The sequence below is a fragment of the Crocodylus porosus genome, unplaced genomic scaffold (genome assembly GCF_001723895.1).
Source record: "Crocodylus porosus isolate Cpor-Errol unplaced genomic scaffold, CroPor_comp1, whole genome shotgun sequence".
Classification (NCBI taxonomy): domain Eukaryota; kingdom Metazoa; phylum Chordata; order Crocodylia; family Crocodylidae; genus Crocodylus; species Crocodylus porosus.
In genome coordinates, this window is record NW_017728950.1 from 46,817,566 (window position 1) to 46,838,499 (window position 20,934).

At 46.9% G+C, this 20,934-nt stretch overlaps 1 protein-coding gene across 4 annotated transcripts in view; it reads right to left on the reverse strand.

The window, feature by feature from the left end:
• Nucleotides 1–20,934, reverse strand: part of FOCAD (focadhesin) — a 256,908-nt gene that overhangs the window by 14,921 nt on the left and 221,053 nt on the right. For all 4 annotated transcript variants that reach the window (XM_019554782.1, XM_019554785.1, XM_019554783.1 and 1 more), the window contains 6 exons: nucleotides 18,712–18,834; nucleotides 17,555–17,632; nucleotides 17,126–17,197; nucleotides 16,807–16,909; nucleotides 15,424–15,504; nucleotides 8,249–8,377 (listed from right to left, as the gene is read on the reverse strand). In XM_019554782.1, coding sequence (XP_019410327.1) covers nucleotides 8,249–8,377; nucleotides 15,424–15,504; nucleotides 16,807–16,909; nucleotides 17,126–17,197; nucleotides 17,555–17,632; nucleotides 18,712–18,834 — 586 coding nt within the window. The remainder of the gene's footprint in view (nucleotides 1–8,248; nucleotides 8,378–15,423; nucleotides 15,505–16,806; nucleotides 16,910–17,125; nucleotides 17,198–17,554; nucleotides 17,633–18,711; nucleotides 18,835–20,934) is intronic.

Sequence of the window (20,934 nt, forward strand, 5' to 3'; positions counted from 1 at the left end):
TAGCCAATAGAACCCGGCCTGTTACCGTGTCTAATTGCCACCCCGGCCCACCGTGACTCTGGGGTCTGGTTCCCCACCCCGGGACAGCAACGTCTGTGGGGTGGGACTAAAAAAAGTATAAAAGCCCGTTTCCAGCCCTTCTGTGCCTTTTGCAGCTCATACCCTGTCAGCAGCTGTGTGAGAGGGGAATGCTGCGACAGACCTGCCTGCTGCTTTTTCGTGTTATGAAGGAGTGGTTAGGATTTAGCTTAACTTAGCTTAGTTATTCAATTCAATTATTAGTAGTATTACAATTCAATTGACTTCTTTGAATTATTTTTTTGGGAACTTGTTTTGGAAACTGCAAAAGACAGGTGTGTTTTCCCAGCCAGTGTTATCTGTCACTATGCAGGGAGGCACAGATTACTTGCTTGCATGCACGCACACATGCATGCACGCGCACACACACGCGCACATACATAGAAACCCAGAATATAGAAAAAAAAAATCACAGTGGAAGAAGACAGATATTTATAGAAGAGCAAGACACTGATAATATACTGACACACAGGAACACACACAAATATTTTCATTCATATCACAAGACAGACAATATCGTGAGAGCCAGAAAGACGACAAATGAATAATTTCATTCACAGCATTAGACACAGATATTCACAGGAGAATAAGACAGATATACAAAAGGTATACATATACAGAGAGAACTTTTGCAGCACTTGAAAAATCAATATGAAGTGTGCTGGAAAAGCAGGTGCCAGATCTTCTGGCAGGGGAGGGAGAGGGGGTAGGGAGAGAGCTAGAGCTGCAAGCCCCATCCCCGTCCCAAACACTGACCCATTCTATTCCTGAGCAGCCATGACATCAGTGCTGCCAGTGGAAGCCAGGTGGTGGGAGCAGTGTCTGCACCCGACGTCCCTGCACCTGCACCACCTCAGTCCAGAAATGGGCACCAGCAGTGGAATCACTGCCTCCTCCACCCCAATTTCAGCTCTCAGCGTGAGCCTCCCACTGCCAGAGGAGGAGCTGGAGCTGGAACCAGGGGTGCTGAGCATGCTGGCTCAGGCAATTCTGGGGCTGAGGGGGAATCAGAGTTCGTGCTCCACACCCCTCAAGTTTCCCCTAGACTCAGGTCTCCTCTGGAAAGCAGAGCCTCTGGAGGCTGAGGTTGTGGAGGCAAGTGGCTCAGCTAAGGCAGCTCCTCCTGATGTTCAGCCTTAGCCACCTAAGCAGGAGGAAAAGGCAGGATTCCCTGCCCTCAACCCAGAAGTGGGGGAGTAGTGTAGTGTGGGATCATTTTGAGGTGGCAGATGATCCCAGGTTTGCCACCTGCCAGCACTGCCAAAAGCACATGATCTGTGGCAAGGACGCGAGACACTTCACCACGGCCATGCTGCTGCATCTGAGGAAGCAGCACTCCCTTGCCCTTCTTCCTGCTGCTCAGCCTGCCACCAGTGCAAGCGTGCCAAAAGGGAAGTCCCCCACTTGCTCCAAAGCCCCCTATCCTCCAAAAGCAGAGGCAGGCCACCCTGGACTAGTGGAGGAAAGATGGACAGAAAGCGGGGTGCGTTCCCAAGGCACGCAAGATAACTCAGACCATTGGGGAGATGCTTACTCTGGATAGCTAGGCCTTTTCCCTAGTTAAGCGACCATGGTTCAGGTGGTTCGTAACACTTCTGGCCCCATTTTACAAAGTGCCCACACACACCACCTTCAGCAGGGTAGTGGTGCCCCCCCTATATGAGGCATGCAGGGAGTACTTGAGAGAGGAGCTGCGCAAGGCAGGGCCACAGGTAACCTTGCACTTCACGTCCAACATCTCGAGCATTCGGGGTGGTGATCATGCCTACCTCTCCCTCATGGGGCACTGGTGCGATCAGTCAGGCCATCGATAGGCTCTACTGCAAGCTGAGGTGCTGGATGAGTCCCACACAGCAAGGGAGATCATGGGGGCCATGAACCGCATGGTTCAGGGAGGGATGGCTCGTTGGGCAGGCCGAGCTCACCCACAGGTTGGTGGTCACTGACAGTGGGGCCAATATGGTGAAGGCTGTCCGTGATGCCAACTTTGTTGGCATCTGCTGTGTGGCACACAGGCTGCACCTCATAGTGAGGGATGCCTTGGAGGGGGACAGGGCTGCTGGTGACGGCACCACCACCAGTACTGCTACAAGCCAGCTGATTTTGAAACGCAGGAAGGTGGTGGGCTACTTCCACCGCAGCACCAAGGGGGCAAGATGCTGCAGGAGAAACAGGCAGAGCCCAGCATCCTGCAGCACAGAATCATGCAGGATGTGGAGACTCGATGGAACTCCACATATCTGATGCTCGTTCGAGAGGCTGGTGGAACAACAGAAGGCCATCCATGAGATGGCCTTGCTTGGGGAAATCAGGATCAGTGCCCCCCTAAACAGAGCTGAGCGGGGTACCATCTCCCAGATCTTTGTAGTCCTCAAGCCCTTCCTCGAGGCCACCAAGACCCTTAGTGCTGTTGATGCCCTCCTCAGCCAGGTGATCCCCCTAGTGAGGGAACTGGAGAACCAAACGGAGAAGTTCCAGGGGATCAATGTTGCTGGCTGGGGCAGGCTGCTGTCACCAGACGTGCAGGCACTGCTGAGGCGGCTGAAGGAGGGCATCAGGAGACAGCTGGATCCCTTGCGGTCCAGTACGGTCGACAGGATGGTGGGCACATGTGACCCGAGGGTGAAGGGAAGCATGTGCACTGGCAGCCCCAAAACCCTTGATCACTAGACGCAGGTGCTGGTGAACAAAGTCAGGGAGGCCGAAGTGCAGAGGCGAGGGGATGTGGAAGAGGAGGATCCACTTTCTCGTGCCAGCACTCCCAGCACCAGCACCAGCACCAGCCAGTCTCCTCCACACCAGCCACTGCCAATGTGGGCCATGGGCATGGCTTCAACGCTGGGGTCCAAACACGCCAGACCCCAGCCTCAGGCAGGTAGCACCGAGGCTTCGGTGGCTACCTATCTCGCTGAGGATGTGGACCCACTGGAATGTGACCCCTTGCCCTACTGGGCAAGCTGCAGCCAGATGTGGCAGGATCTGGCCATGGTTGCCCAGCAAAACCTGTTCTGTCCACCAACCAGTGTTCCAAGCAAGAGGGTGTTCAGCATTGCTGGGGATGTTGTGACACCCCACTGCACCTGCTTGGATCCTACTATGGTGAAGCAGCTGGTGTTCCTAAAGGTGAACCTCCCGCTGCTGGGGTTCCCCAAGCTCCACCTGCAGATGGACTGAGTGCCACCCTCCTCACTCCGTCCACACCAATTTCCTTTTCTGAGGTTTTGAAAAGCCAAGTAATGCCCCGCTCTCAGTTGGAGGGGGCACTAACTGCATCACCAGCCAGCAGGGGAAGAACATGTCCCTGCTGAGCTCATTCCCCTGCCAGGATGAACTTGGAGGTATGGGATTGGGGCTATGGGGAAGAAGGAGGCCCCAGGTCCTGTGCATGACCACTAAAACTGCACCCTGCAGGACAGGGAGGCCTGGTGGGACTGCTAGCAGTGCAGCAGCCCCGTAAATGCCAGGACCAACAATCCCCTGGTGAAAGACGGGGAGGACACGCCATAACCTCCAGCTAAGGCACGCACAAACAAAGTCCTGGCTGGGGAATGCCCCAACCTGTCACAACTTGGACAGGCCTATACTTGCTGGTTGCAGTGCGGTTGCAAGGCTCCCAGTGAGCTCAGTTTAGCTGCCGGGGATGCCAGTTTTAGGGTTGAAAACCCGAGTCAGTGAAAATGGAAATGGAGGTGTTGGGGGGGGGTGGGACATGTTGGGGTGGGGGGAAAAGGGGATGTAGCAGCTCAGGTGAAAGTGCAGAAGTGCCTGGGATGTCCAGCAGGTTGCAGTGTACCAGAATTCCACTGTGTACATGGAGTCCATGAGTTTCTATACCTACTACCTAGGAGGCTGATGAAGTGTAGTTCATAGGCCCGGCTCCGAAAAGTGGTGTGCATTCTAATTTGTTCCCTCTAAGGATCAGGCTTGAGAGACTGGAGGCAGAGTGTTTATTTGGTGAGGAATGCGCCCCCACGGGTATTTTGGTTTTGTTGTCTTTGATAGATTCTGGTGTGCAGTTTGTGGGGTACTGGAGATAGTTGGCAGGTTTTGTGATTTGAGCTGTAGGAAGTTGGCTTCAGTTCTGGTGATGAGATTAGGTGCTTGTTTGAATGTACAAACCACTTTTCAGAGCTGGGCCTATGAATTGCACTTCATCAGCCTCCTAGGTAGGTACAGTAACTCATGGACTCAGTGGAGTTCTGGCACGCTGTGACCGGCCAGACATCTGATGCCCCAGGCACCTCTGCATTTTTACCTGCACTGCTACACCCCCTTTCCCCCCTTCCCCCAGCCCAGCCTGTCCCTCACCCCCTTACGTCTCCATTTCCATTTTCACTGACTGGCTTTCTTGCCTGCATTGCAGGCCAAGCCAGCCTCTGGCTTCTTTACTATTCCTTCCATCCAGGACCAACTGCAGGTACTTCCTCAGACTGACAAAAAGGCTTTCAACACTAAAGCTTCCAAAGATAAATTTTTTTAATTACTTTTTTTTCATAATACACACATAGACATAAAAACACAAGCCGTCACACACCTTGAATAACATCGTATGTCCACACAACACAACATCTTTACTTCTTGCTGTCAATTCCTTTATAAAACAATAGGCTCTGTGACAGTTCTGTGTGGGTACCATGCTGCTACTGATGTTGAGCCAGCTAAGTTATTGTACCTGCTGTCATGTAAAGTGGAGGACTGGGCATGAGGCTGTAGGGGAGGAGGCGGCCTCAGTGGAGCACACTGCTGTGTTGTTCAGAGGCCCCAGCACCAGGAAGGGCACACCTTACACACACACAGTGTCACCCACCCACATCATGAGTTTTGTCTGGCAGCAGCTTGGGGTGCAGGGCCCCAAACAACAGACTCCCCAAGCGAAACACACAGAGCTGGCAGGCAGGCTTCGCAGCCTGACAGGGACCAGCACTCACTCAGGCCTGCTCTACGATACACACAGCTGGCAGGCTTTGTGGCCTCGACAAGAGCTACCACCCCTGCAGTTTTCAGCCCACTGTGCCTTAACACACACAGGGTCACTTGGGTGATGAGTTTTGCCTGTCAGCAGCTTGGGGTACAGTTCTCACCCAACCCCTGCACCCATCTTCTTGAAACTTGGCAGGCTTTGTGGCCTCAGCAAGAGCTACCACCCCTGCAGTTTTCAGCCCCCTGTGTTGCATCACATGGACGTGACAGGAGCTTTGCTTTCAAGAATTTGGTTTTCTTCCCCCCAAACCCCTGCACCGATCTTCTTGAAACTTGGCAGGCTCCATGCCTGCAAGTTTCATCTAAATCATACAAAAAACAAAAAAGTTATAGATCTTCCATTGATTCCCCATTATACCCTATGGCCGGATCTCCAAGGCGGCTCCAATGCTTCAGAGCCGCTTTGACCGGATTGAGGTGGAAACCCCGTCTGGAGCTCCAGATTGGATAGTGGCCATCTGAAGCGGCCAGATCCGAAGCTGGATCAGATCACTGTTGACTCGCACAGCCCTATTCACTAGGACAAACAGAAATGAAATTTGGCTTCAATAGGTCTGTTTGTGAAACAAGTTTATTTATTTCAATATCTAAATAGAGATTTCAAGACTTATTGTTAGGCCGCTGTTTTGAAGATCCTAGCAGAGAAAACCAGGGTCTTAGTAGTAGTTATCAAAGAGCATTCTAATTTGGATTGCTACAAATGTAGCAGTCTGCATTCATCTGCTGGGTCAGATTAGTAATGTACACATGATTAGTTGCTTGCAAGCTGTTCACCTCAACTGTTTGTTATGCAATAGTTATGAGGTGTGCCTGTTGTCTGTCACATATTCTGGAGTCTGTTCCAGGAGTGCAGCCCCAAATCTTTTTAAAACAGAAAGATCTACTTTTGCTTACACCTAAATAATCATTCCTGTTGAAATTTGTGAAACTTTCAGGATTCATATCAGCCAGACATGAAAAACTAATACTACTAATCTAACAAATTTTAGGGAGCTGAACTCAATACATTTGCCCCTCAACACAATTATTCGGGACCTAACATTTCTTGAAAATTTCCTCATGTTTCCAGTTTAGGTATTAAGTTATAATTGTTCTGTACTGCAGTTCTCTAGTCCACCATTAGTAGTGTTCATGACAGGTACACTAAGATAAAAGCATCTCTTGATGCTTGTGTTTAACTTCCATAATGTTATACAGGGACAGTTCAAGGAATGTCCATATCATACAGAGCAATTCTCAGTTTCCACTGAAATTTAACTGAAGTGAAGCCACTAAAGTGATATACTGTTTTTTCTGGAATTCCCATAATTTACAAAAATGAAACTCCTCTTAATAGGTTAAAAAAACCCAGCAATAAAAAATTCCCCAAGTGTTTAACAAGTTTCTACTATTCATCATGCGGTTCCTATATTTGCGACATGGCCAATGAGGCTGAATATGCAAGACATCCTTGCATTTTTTTCTAATATGCACCTAAGAGAAATGATTGTAAGAACTGTATTCAGGGGGGAAAAAAAAAATCAGTAAAAACCAGCAGTAAATTGCTAGATCTTTCTGTATGTGGCTAGATCTTTCTGTGGAGCCTTGTGCCCCATACAATGATTGTTTAATAATTTCCACTGTTTGGGGCACAAGGCTCCATAGCTATATTATTTATAACAGTAAGAAAGAGCAGCCGTTCTATACGTGAGCCCTATGAAGCTAATCAATCTAAAGCCAAAGAACTAGCATGGCTCACCTGTAAGAGCCTGAAATGCCAGTAATTGTCATTCCTTAAGCAGGAAATACATAATTAAATAAAATCAAGCAACACTAGAAAAAAAACACTTGGCACCAGAGGTATTTTTGAGGGAAAGAATCCAAAAATCAGACATTTATAGCCATAAAGATAGCACTAGCAGGTATATTAAGAGTGAAAGCATTACAAACATCTTGTTTAAGGGCAGATGCTGATTGCTGACTAGCATAAGGGAAAAAAAATCCCTAAGAAAAAGCACCAAAGCGCAACAAGTTCAAATTAATTACAGTGGGAGAGCATTTTCTAGTATTATACTAGAGCATTTTACTCAGTATTATAATGACGGTATTTGAATTTGAAACCCATATACCCACCAGCGTCCTCACAGGCACTGTAGAAGTTTGAATACAGACCATAATTTTGCAGTAGGTGCCTGCTGCTAAAATGGGTCAAATAGAAATGGATTCAGACTCATCTGAATATTGAGGAAGTCCAAATTCAGTTCTGAAATTTTCGGCTTTGGTTCATTCTAGCCAGTTCTAGCACTGAAACTCCCACATCTCTATGGGAATATCTGCAAGTTGATACTCATAAAAATCACACTACAGAGCACATTAAATGCATAGATCAGGGGTAGGCAAAATCCAGCCTGCCCATGGGTGGCTACCTGCCAATAGACTGTGTACAGCCATGGCTGCCCCTGCAGCATTCCACATGGGGCTGAGCCCTACCTGCTCCCGCCAGGGACAGCCTACACCATGTTCCTGCCTGCACCTGGTGACCTTGGCCCCGACCAGCATGTACAAATTCCTTGAAGCCAGATAAGCAGTGCCAGGTGGGCAGACTGGATAGAAGGTGGTAGGGAGCTAGAATTGGAAACCCCAGGTACTGGGACAGGAGCTGCCTGGCTGCAGCTTCCCTTCCACCTGGATGGGCATGTGGTGCCTAGCACACATTTCCATAACTGCTGTCGGCACTTCCCTGTACTACCTGCTTCCTGGAGTGGCACAGCAGGGGCAGGAGAAGGAGTCGGTGAAGAAGATGGTGCTAGAGGCAGGGGAAGCTGAGCAGTACCCAGGCAGCTGCAGCCATACCAGGAGCAGCCCCGCTAGAAAGCTGCATGTGCTGGCCGGGGCTGTCAGCACACATGGGTGGTGACATGGCATAGGCTGCCCCAGGCAGAAGCTGGCAGGGCTCAGCCTCATGTGGAGCGCTGCAGGGGCAGCCACGAGCCAGATGGGCAGGGAGGGGGAGAGAGGGGAGGGTTTGTTAAAAGGTTATCTTCTGAAAGATTGTTTGTGTGGCCCTTGACAAATCACCAAAACTTATTTCAGCTGACAGGCCACTTAACAATTGCCCACTCCAGCTTAAATCCTTGAAAAGACTCTGGAATTTTATAGTATAGTATTTTGTACACAAGTCATATAAGAACAATGCAAGAGCTTATCTTACCAAAGTTTAGTCTCATCAAAGGAGAAAGAATTGATCCCCAATTCACAGGTGGATACTGGTAACTTTCTCCAACTAACGCAATGGGTGCCAGGGCTACCTTCACCAAGGTAGGGGGAATGCTTTCAGGGCCTGCAATAGAACAATCAACCTGAATTATATAATAATAAATTGGGCAAATTATAATAAACTAGGCAAAACAGCCAAACAAAAAAGAAAGTGTACAGACCCTGGAGTTTACAGCATCCTGGAATGAAAACCAATAAGCATGGGTTTATTGATAACACAACAGCCACTTGTATCACATCACTGGCTAAATATGCTGGGAGCCACATAAAATGCAACTTTGTATTGCAAAGCAATTCATGTGCTCAGGATGTGGTGTTTTACCACAGCTGAAGGGGAGCCATTATAAAACTGAAGCCTTAAAATTAAAAACATTATACTTCTTCCACCCCTTCTAAGCCTGGGCCTCAAAGCATTTACATAGGTTAATTAATTGGGCCTTACAACACGTGAGTTTGGCAATCTTTTCCAGATTATAGACAGGGAAACAGGCAAAGAGATTGGATAGTATGTTCAGACTCAAAGGGAACCAGCACTGAAACTAAAATTAAAGCTTCCCTACAAACCAAGCTCTCACTTAATCCCCATTCTTTGTCCTTTTGGCAAGAAAGTAGGGTTTTTTTAGATTCAAAGTAGCTAATTCAGGGTAAAATCCTAATAAAAACAAGGTGTGGAGAGTTGTTAATTCAATGTACCCAACTGAGGTGCACCCAGGCTAATGTTACAGGGTTGGCCTTGATCAACTATATCAAAACCACCCACTGCCCTATCTCCGCTGAGATTTTACGAGATAGCGCCTTTAATTTAATCATCTTGATGTGGACACTTCCTTCAGTTGCAAGTTTATATATCACATGCATCAGAATGCCACTTAAGGACCCAAATGAAGGCAAAGATCAAATCACAGAAACAAGAATTGGGAGAAACAATGCCAATGCATTGCTGGATTATTTCTTAGAGTGTATTGTTGAAACTAGTTATGAATATTTCAAATGATATGGCTTTCATTTCTGCTCTTGGGACAGTATATCAAGCTGTGATAGAAGTATTGCTCCTGGAGTCTTCTAGTGGTGACTCTGCCTTCCTGTTATGGGCCAGCCGCCTGCTTACTTGCCTGCCATGCCTTGATCCTAATTGATTGAGTGATGTAATTAGCAGGAGACTGCCCACGTTATACACCCCGGTGCCAGGGGGTGCTATCTGTGGCTCCTTTTCCTCCTCTACACTGCAGCCCAACTCTCGCAGATGGTACTGACAGGATTTTGACCTGGGCCCTGCTATGATCTGGCCCTCTCCTTTATCTCCCTGGGGCCCCTCACTGCCCCCCTTCACTCTGAGGCCCCTCACTGCCCCCCCTTTCACCCTGGGGCTGGGGCGAACGCACTCCAAAATGCAGCGTCCTCTCTGGCGCCAGGACCCCCACACTACTGTGGAGTCCCTATGAGGCCTCCTCCAACCCCTAATAGCCTCACCTGGCCTTCCGGTTAACCGTAAACACAAAACACAAAGCCCCTGGGCTATAACGTAAAACTACACCATCTGGTCTAACAACATTCGTTCCCTACCGAGAATATACTCCAACCCATGGCAGCAGCCAGGGGATGCTCATGCAGTCGATCTTCTCCCCTCTCTCCGCACTGGCCGAGCTCTCCCCTCTTTGGCTGCCAGAGGGAAACTGCCCTCCTGGCCTCCTGCATGGGCTTAAGAAGGGCTAAGCCCTGCCCCTTTCTGTCAGTAGGTTTCGCTGGTTGCCCCAGCAACCAGCACCTGTGCTGCCCTGGTGACTGGCAGCCATGCCTCCCCCTTCTCACTGCTAGAGGTCTCTCTTGAGCCGTCTCTGTTCTCAGGCGCAGGGCACCCAAGTGGTCTGCAACACACCTCCCCCCCTTTCACTCCAAACTCACCGAGCCGAGTCTTTACTTCTTTCACCAGGTGCTCCATCCGCCTGGGGTTCTCCTCTCGGCCGTTTCCTCCGGCACCTGGCCATTTAGGTATAGGAGGTGGAGGTTTTTAGGCACCTCCTACTCGCCTTTTACCCAAGGCGCACCATGTGGGATTTGTTGGGAGTTACCCAACACTGGTAGTCCCCCCACACTAGCCAACCTTGGTAGGGTGTCGTTTAGGCCAGTCTTCTCTCCCTGTTTTAAATGTTCGTGAGGATGGCCCTGGGCAGGATGTGTCCTTCTGACGGAGGCAGCAGGCACATTATTATCGTTGTTGGGAGCCTGTCTCCCTGTCACCTCTCTGTCTCGCTCCAATCATCGCTCTCCAGGTCTTGGCTTTCCTTCTCCGGCTGCCCGACTGGCTGGCCCCCCCGGGAGATCCCAGAATTGGAGGGGTCACTCTGCCTCCTAGCAGTGAGGTTAGGGCCTCTAAATATACGCCCCCTTCTCTTCTCTCTTGTCAGAGGTCTTTGTGCTCCTCCTGGCCCCTCTTCTTCCTTGTACTGTCTTGAAAGAACGTCAGCATTTCTATTCTGGGTTCCTGGGTGGTGTTCCACCTTAAAACAATACGGTTGAAGGCTTAGGGCCCACCTTACGAGTCTTGCGTTTTCCGTCTTCATACTCTTCAACCAGCGCAGGGGCACGATTGGTGATCAACGTGAACTTCCGCCCTAATAAGTAATACCGGAGTGTTTCAATGGCCCATTTAACTGCTACACACTCTCAACTGTGGCATAACTCCGCTCTGGTGGGTGTAGCTTCCTACTTATGTAGGCTATAGGGTGCTCGTCTTCTCCTTCCCTTTGAACCATTTCTGCACCGATAGCCACATTTGACGCATAGGTCTACACCAGGAAACGTCTGTTAAAATCGGGTGTATATAAAAGTTGTTGTAAGCATAGTGCATCCTTCACCACTCGAACACCTTCTCTGCCTCCGGTGTCCATCTTACTTTGGTTGGAGCCCCTGCCTTTATCATCTCCGTTAATGGTACAACCACATCCACAAAGTGAGGTACAAATTTCCTATAATAACTGGCCAGCCCCAAGAAGGCCCTTACTTGTCTTTTGGTACGGGGCGCATGATACCTCCGCAATGCCTCCACTTTGCTCAGCAGAGGTCTCACCTTCCCACTTCCTACTAGGAACCCCAGGTGCTGTGTTTTCTCTTTTCCTATTGTACACTTCCTGGGATCGGCTGTCAGTGTCACTCTCCTTAAGTCTTGCACTACTGCTCTCAGCGCGGCGAGGTGTTCATCCCAGCTCTCAGTATATATAATAATATTGTCAATATACGCCATCGCGTAACCCCCATGGGGAGACAACACTCTGTCCATTAACCACTGGAACGTAGCCGCAGCTCCATGCAACCCAAACGGCATGCGTCAGAACTGGAAGAGCCCCCACGGGGTGGCAAATGCTGTTTTTTCTTGATCTTCAGGTGCCACTGGGACCTGCCAGTAACCCTTTGTCAGGTCCAAAGTGGAAATGTAGCACGCCTGCCCAATGTTTTCCACCAATTCGTCCACTCCAGGAATTGGATAAGCGTCAAACTTGGCCATTGTGTTTACCTGCCGATAACTGATGCAGAGACGGATTTTTCCATCGGACTTAGATACTGCTACGATGGGGTTTCGCCAGTCACTGTGGGATTCACATATTATGCCTTGCTCCAGTATCATTGCCATCTCTGTTTTTATCTGGCCCTGGAGTCGCTGGGGGATCCGTCTCCAATTCTCCCATATCACCTGGCCCAGTGGAGTTTTTATCCAGTGTACCACACCCTGAGCTTCCCCCGGGGTTCCCCGAAATACATCTTCAAATTCCTTGACTAGCTCAGCAGCCTGTCTCCTCTGTTCTTCTGACAAGCGTGGGGCCAGCTCTACGTCACCCGGTCCACTTTCCTTCGTTAACATGGGTCCCAACTCCAATTCCTCAGGATGAGGGGCTAAGTACATACACTCCCGGTCCTCCCACTTCTTCAACATATCGACGTGGTATACTTGCTTCTTTTTTTTGCTCATCTATCTGGTATACCTCGTAGTCTACGGGCCCCACTCGGCGTATGATTTCATAGGGTCCCTGCTACCAGGCAAGTAATTTACTTTCACTGTCCAGCAATAGGACCAACATGCAGTCCCCCATGTCAAACTTCCTTTCCCGTGCTCCTCGGTTGTAATGTCTCACTTGCCGTTGCTGGGCTTCTCTGAGGTTTCCTAAAACCATGTTCCGAGCCGCTTCAAGGCGTTCCCGAAGTTGGATCACATATTGGATGATGTTCTGGTCGTTACTCTGTTGTTCTTCCCACCTCTCTTTCATCAGATCCAGGATTCCCCTTGGTTGCCAGGTGTATAATAATTCAAAAGGTGAAAACCCAGTGAAGGCCTGGGGTGCCTCTCTTACTGCAAACAACAAAGGAGGTATCATTCTGTTCAATTTTGAGGGCTCTCAACCATGAACTTTTTTAGCATCTGTTTCAACATCTGATTAAAACGTTCCACAAGCCTGTCTGTTTAGGGATGATATACGGCCTTCTTCAGCTGTTTAATCCCCAAGGCTTTACTCACTGCCTGAAACACACGTGATGTAAAGTTCATTTCCTGATCAGTTAGTAGTTCTTTAGGAAGTCCTACCCGGGAGAATATCTTCAAAAGTTCATTTGCCACCTTTGGCGCAGACACTGTCCGCACTGGCACAGCTTCTGGGTACCGCGTTGCATAATCCAGTAAGACTAATATGCACTGGTTTCCCGTGCTACTTCGGGGGAGTGGCCTGACGATGTCCACCACCACCCTCTCAAAGGGAACCTCTACCAGAGGCATTGGGACTAAAGGAGCTTTTGCAGGCGGACTTGGGTTTGCTTTTTGGCAGACGGGACACAAAATGCAGTATCTTGTGACTTTCCCCATTATACCCGGCCAATAAAACCTTGCTCGAATGCATGCTTGTGTCTTGTCCCGGCTCCATGGGGAGCTCACGAGCCACCTTCAACAAAGTCCATTGATACCACCGCGGGACCAACAGCTGAGCAACCTCCTCTCCTTCTGGCTTCCCTTGCTTGATCCGGTATAGGTTGTTCCTTACCTCGAACCTCGGGGTTGTTCTCATCAGTTCTGGCCTCAATCTTCGTTTCTGGCCTCTTCATCGTTTCTTCGAGCAAGGTGTTCCTGCAGCGCCCACCAAAAGTCTACCTCTCGACTTTGCTCTAGTTGGAAGTGTTCGTCTTCCCCAAAATGGGCAATATCCACCCTCTGTCCCACTTCCTCTTTTGGGGGGGGGGGGGGGGAGTTGCTCAGTTTCACCCACAAAACCCTCCGCGGTCTCTTTTTGTCTCACACCAACTATTTCTTCTAACAACTCGGGCCAGTTGCAGCCCAGTACCACTGGGTAGGGTAAATGTTCAATGACCCCCATTAGCATCCAGCGGGTCTTATTGCCTACTCATAGGGTGACACTCACCCTGTCAAAATTGAGGGGGTCCCTGCACCAACATTGCACCGTTACACGATCCACTCTTCTTCTCTCCCTTGCTGTAACACGTCGCTCCGCACCATCGTCTGCACGGAGCCTGAGTCCAGCATAGCCACTACTCTTTTTCCCTCTATGGTTACTTCTACCACTGGTGCAGGCAGCTCGTCTCCCACCTCACGGCCAACTTGGGCTCCATCGCCACACGTTCTTACCTGCACCGTTGGGCTGGGTTGGGTGCTTTCAATCACACCAGCTTGCAGGGTTTGTTGTCCGGCCGCTTGATCCCATGGGCCTTGTAGCATTTGGTGTAGTCAGTCCAAATCCTGTTTGCCTGACTCTGGGCCAGGGGTTAGTGTCTGTTCTCATTTTTCTCTCCATGTGGACCCAAGGGTTCTCTTCTTTATACTGGCAAACCAGCGTCTTATAATGCATACTGCCGTATAAAACTTTCCCAGCCAATGCACCATTGTGACAGGAGTATTGCTACTGGAGTCTTCTAGTGGTGACTCTGCCTTCCTGTTATGGGCCAGCCGCCTGCTTACTCGCCTGCCATGCCTTGATCTTAATTGATTGAGTGATGTAATTAGCAGGAGGCTGTCCACGTTATATGCCCTGGTGCCAGGGGGTGCTATCTGCAGCTCCTTTTCCTCCTCTACACTGCAGCCCAAGCCTTGCAGATAGTACTGACAGGATTTTGACCTGGGCCCTGCTGTGATTTGGCCCTCTCCTTTACCTCCCTGGGGCCCCTCGTTGCCCCCCTTCACTGTGGGGCTTCTCAATGCCCCCCCTTCACTCTGGGGCTGGGGCCAATGCACTCCAAAATGCAGCGCCCTCTCTGGAGCCAGGACCCCCACACCCCCCTTTTGCTCGGGGCTCGTCGCTGCCCCCCCTTCACTCTGGGGCTTCTCGCTGCCCCCCTTCACTCTGGGGCTGGGGCCAATGCACTCCAAAATGCAGTGCCCTCTCTGGCGCCAGGACCCCCACGCTACCATGGAGTCCCTATGAGGCCTCCTCCAACCCCTAATAGCCTCACCTGGTCTTCCGGTTAACAGTAAACACAAAACACAAAGCCCCTGGGCTATAATGTAAAACTACACCGTCTGGTCTAACAACATTCGATCCCTACCGGGAAAATACTCCAACCCATGGCAGCAGCCAGGGGATGCTCATGCAGTCGATCTCCCCTCTCTCCGCACTGGCCAAGCTCCCCCCTCCTTGGCTGCCAGAGGGGAACTGCCCTCCTGGCCTGCTGCCTGGGATTAAGAAGGGCTAAGCCCTGCCCTTTCCTGTCAGCAGGTTTCGCTGGTTGCCCCTGGTTCCCTGGTGACTGGCAGCCATGCCTCCCCCTTCTCACTGCTAGGGGTCTCTCTTGAGCCGTCTCTGTTCTCAGGCGCAGGGCTCGTAAGTGCTCTGCGATACAAGCCTAACAGTTGTTCAGGAAAGAGTGAATGTAAAAAATTCAACAGAAAAATCAAGTTATAATGCTGTCTTATGTAAGTATTCTGTAGTGTTGGTAATGTAAAACTATTTCCCACATATTTAATGTTTTTATTGAAATATACTTAAATAAAATTGAGTTTTTTTAGGATCAATCTGTGATTTTTTTCTTAGCATTTCTAACGAGCAAAAACATTTATGCAAGAGTCAATTTAGAGCAGCATCATTTTTCCCATAGTTAGGGAATTTTCTTCTTTCTTACCTTTCTTTCCTCCTTCAATGACATAATCAATAGCTGCCCTAATAAAGCTGTTTTCAGGCAAGTAGCTGAAGTCTGGAGGAACTGGAACAAGACAAGACTTTGAAATGTGTCAACAATGTGGCAGGAAAAGTAAGAGATTCCTGGTTCCAACTAAATTCAAAAAGTAAGCATGAACTATTTACAAATTAATCACTGGTCAACATTCTGTTACAGTGATTATTTCTATTAGACCAAAGGATTAATGCAAATATAATCACTTTTTCCTCTTGCCCTTTTCTTTCCAAATTCACGTAGGGTTAGTAAAAGTTGCATACTGCAGCACTGAAAAACTAGTTTGTTCATAAACTGAGAACCTATGATGATGGAAACTTCCTCCCTCAACCCACTCCATAACACACATGCACAGGCCTAATGTGCCTCAACCCTAACCTGGAAGTAAGAACACAGTCACACTTGATGCCTACCCATTCTCTGGTGCTTGCCAGCATGCATGGTCAATGAGATATTTTTGTGGTTTGAACATGCGTCATCTTGATAGTACTGACTCACTGATAGCATGGGTCATTAGCTCCCTTTAATGAACATATATATTTCATCGATCATTTATCTAGTAGATATCATGCAGTGATAATTTCTCATCATTACCAAAATGAAATTCACCTGTTTGCTAAGGGGAAATTGAGAGTCTGTGCCCCACTTAACTTCTATTTTGCAGGCTCACATAGAATGTAAAGTGGTATATAGTCCTAAAGCTTCCCCTCTTACTGGGGGTAAATTCCATCCTCAGTAAACAGCAGTGCTGTGCTTCCTTAGGAAGCTGTGTGCTTCAACTAATCACAGAACAGCTCTTTACAAACATACAGTTCTTAAAAAAATTACTCATTTTCCTTTTTGCAGTAGCTGGTTTTCAAATGGTTGACATATTTAAGAGCAGAAACTCCTGAAATATGAAGTAGGCCAAACCAGATATCCGATTACCTCTCAGAATACACATTTTACTTACAAAAACCGAGGGAAAGGCCTTTCTGCACAATTTTAAACCAAAACTGTGAACTATTCTGTAAGTTTCAAGCATACACACTCACTTTTTTTAGATATTATTTTAACACACAGATTTGATAGGAATGTATTTTATGGAGAGCTTCACCAAACAAACGTGGGTGGATTTTGCACCGAACAGCACTGAATTCAATGGGGCTCTGCTGGAGCATAAACATCAACTGTATTTGAGCTTGCTATTCTGGTGCGTTGAAGTGTGAGCTCTCTTGAGTCACAAATGCTGTCCTTTCACTTTATGTGGGTACCAAACCTAGCATAAGGAGGCCACTGATTGAGGCCTCTTGGTGCTACCACAGTGCATTCTTAACAACAAAAACCTCTTACCAGATGCCCTGCTCTGGTCTGAGGACAAACTGGATAGATGAAGGTGCCCTAAAAGCCAGGCTGCATTTGTCTGCAGGGCAATCTGTCCAGAAACACTGACTATCTGTGGAGACAATCACAGGACATGGATTAATATTTCTAGCCGCAATTAATACTGGTTACCTCATCCAGTACTTCAAAAGCAAACTACAACAAAATGTAAGTTATGCTTAAAATAAATAAATAAATAAATAAATAAATTTGGCCCTTCACACAAGGTATCATAGCACTAGGTTTACCAAGCAGAATGAGAAACAGACATGACACACCACCCACTCACCTGAATCAAGGTTCTGATGACTTCATTAAGTTTATTTTGAAACTGGGAAGACTGAATAGTGTCCAATTTCAACTGCCAAGGAAAAGGAAAACAAGACAATGACATACATAACTAGTGAAGGAGGAATAAGGTTACTTTCTCATTGCCACCAGCTCCAAGTATGCTTGAAAGCAACCAGAGACAAATTCTGTTTTGACAGACCTTCTCAGAGATGAAAGTGTTGTACAATTAATTCAACACTGCAGAACACTGAATGTGGAGATATTAAATGGCTGCTAGTTATTTAATTATGTATTGACAACATCCCCTTACCCACAAAAAACATACAAAAAAATTCTCAGAGATATGATCTCATTGTATTTTTCAGGTCATACCGTGACATTTTGTTTCTAAAGGAAACTAAAGGTTTTGTGTGCTTGTTTCTTTTACCTGTATCGTGGCTCCTTCAGAACCCACCAATGCAACCAACCCATTCACAGCAGCCAGGCGCTGCATTGTGGGAGACTCCTGAAAACACAAATCAAAATGAATGCAACCCAAAGGGCTGTAATATGGTGGACACAGCACAGAATCATTTTCTTCTCAAAAAGAGGGCACTGTTTTCCTTTTAACTCTAAAGATTACACCTATTCCTTTCCTACCAACAGACTTCTGGACCAGGCTTCTGGATGAGGAACCCAATTGCATTGCTACCCCTCTAAAATGAACTGCATTATATAGGACCTCCTTCTTCTTTTTCACTGAAACAAGCAGGCACTTCTCACTGATGTAGCACCCTTCTATAACGTATTTTAATCTAATACCTTTAACATGAAGTATGCCTGGAAACATGCTGGGATGACCTAGTCTTCAAACATGCTGTTAAAACCCTGTGTTGCTGTTAATATTTACCTTGTAGTCCTATCTTGGGGAATTCATTTAGGGGTTGCTTTTAAAATTACATTTTATATGTAATTTTTGGTACAAAAAGCTAAATTATTAGTACAGAATTGCAAGTATAACAAATGAATACATTTCACTCAGTTCTCTATTCGGTTACAGTGACAGTGATTAATGTTACCTTCATTAAGCCTAGAATTGTTCAGCTCCGGCTACTACTGTAAATCCAGTTAAAGCATCTCAGTGTAGCTGCTGTATTCACTGGGCATAGCAATGGCAATTACTGGCTCATAAAAGCAGAGCTACAGGCATTTATTACTTAATAAAAAAGCCATTCAAGAGGGTAAATTTACAGTAAAATGGCAAACCACAAGGATCCCAGGATTCTACTAGTCTAAATTTTGTTATGGAGTTCCTCACTCCAGCAAGGAAACTGATGTCAGGCTGAGCACTTGGAGCTTTGGTTGCTATTCAGGATGAGTAAAGGTAACAGAATGGAGCTCTCAGCCCAAAAACAATAATTGTTTTTTGTAAATCAAGAAAGCTCAGTTTTTTCTTAAATCAAACTAGAGCGATTACTGCTTCTAAAAGTAAATCAAATCATCTGCTCCAACAGTGAAACTATTCCTGATCTCCATTTCTTCCCCTTTAATGAAATAAGCTCCTTAGCAATTTCTTTATAAAAAGATAGAGACAGTCTCCTCTACCTCTGCAAGTACAATCTTTATCCAAGCATGTAATAGTCTGTTGCTCAGGTCTTCTGCTTTCCCATGTCCAAAGACTGACAAACCATGAACCATGGTACCCAGTGCCAAGGCATAACCAGATGTCTATAAAAAAAACAAAACAAGGAAAAGACAGTAAAAACAACTGCCACAAAGGCAGGGTGGTGTGTGGGTGTGTCTGCATTCACTCCCCACCCTCCCCCACACACGTTTTCCCCAAAATAACAGCTCACATCTTCCATGAGCAGTACTTCACACTGACATATTCTATATACCATAATTTCTGTTGTCAACCGAAATGCTGGTACTTTTAAAACAAATAGTTGGCTTAAACCAGAAGTGCTTAACTCCTACCCCATAGGCCAGATCTGGCCCATCAGGCTGCATCATTCAGCCTGCAGGGCTTCACCAGGGTCTAGAAATTTGGCAGCAGGGGAGCAGAGCCAGTGGTAATTGCTGCAGCTCTACGGTCAAATTTCTGGACCTATGGTGAATCACACAGGCCATATAACATGGCCCTGTACATCAGATCTGGCCAGCACATGGCTGGATCTAGGTACATGAGATGGGGCTGGTGCATGACTGGATCTGGGAGCACAAGATGGGGGTGGTCTGCAGCTAGATCCAGTTCCACGGGATAGGACCAGCATGTAGCTGGATCTGGATGCACAGGATTGGGCTTACATCCTGGATTGCAGCCATGGAACGTCCCCATGCAGGATTTGGCCTGTGGGCTGACCCTGTGTCACTCATTTGGCCAACAAGGATAGACAGTTGAGTGCCACACATACAAATCTAGTGCAATTGATGCAACTAGTTACAAAATACTGACTCCTATGTATGGCAGTATACTGATTAAGCATGTATGTTTGTGCATATATTTGTATACAAAGGAATCATGTTACCCTCTAATGACCAGAGAGCAAAAAAGGATCCGGGGACTGCTACTACCACCTGTCAGAACTTGTGAGGTCAAGTAACAGAGAATCTTTTCAAAGGTAATGAACAAGGATTCTAGTTCTGAGAGAGAGAAAGATTTAGGTCAAGAGTGAAATTACACCCCAATGTTGCAAATATATAAATGCTAAACTCTAAGAATATACATAATACTACTGAAATCAGTGGATTTTGGATGTAATTGAAATTAAGCATTTGGAAATAATCAGGGGTCTTCTGAAGCTAGAGAAGAGGAAGATGCCACTTGGATGGACACGATCTAGCAGCTGAAATACCTGGACACTTCCCATGACAAGAATGGAGTCTTAACAGAAATTTCTACACTAATTTTTGTGTTTTAGAGTAGGGTGTTCCCCAAGTCTTCACAGGGTGGATGACATTTTATCCTATGAATGTCTCAAGGATCAAGTTCTTACTCATTCATGTTCGCATGGAACACCAACATCCTTGTTCACCATTATTCAGCATTCTCGTAACAACCACAGTAATTTTTCATATAAGATGGTAATATTTGGAAAGTACATCACATGAATTAGCTTCTTTACTCTGAGTTAGCAGTTGGAAAGAAGGAAAAACCAGCACCATGAGACCAGCCAGCTGTCTGCACATGTTTAATGGGTACCCAATAACCAAAGGCTACAATATGGAAGGCTCTGTATTACAGAATGGTTTTCTAACATGAAGGAAAATGGTTAGAAAAGAAATTCCTAATTTTACATCTCAAAAAAAGTAATAGGCTGCTGATTATTGTGATTATTGCAAAGATCAGTTTTGATTCTGATAGGTTGTATAACACCACACTGTCAATCAGTGGATAGTAGACAAACAGGAGCAGCACTGAAACTGGGTTACTGATACTCAGGGAGTCAAATTGTGACTGATGAGCAATCAAGGGATTCTGAGGTAATGGGAAGATGCTGAGCTGTTATCTGTTAGTGGGAAAATTTGGTACCAAGTGGGTTAAAAGGCTACCTGAAGAAATCTGAGTTTGAAACATCAATCTGAATTGGTTAGGATTGTGACTATGATCTGCTGTTTAAAATCTACAGGAAGATTAACATTTAGTTGTCCATAAGTCTAAGAGAAAGGTAAAGAAAGAATATTTGCCTAGGAAGAAAAAACCTTGGGAATGCAACTGGAAAAGTGTAAGCTTTACTTTTAGACATATTTATATATATAAATTCAGTTTTTATTTCATATTTTAGTAACAGAGTATGAGCTGCTGCTATAAGAAATATATGAATAAAA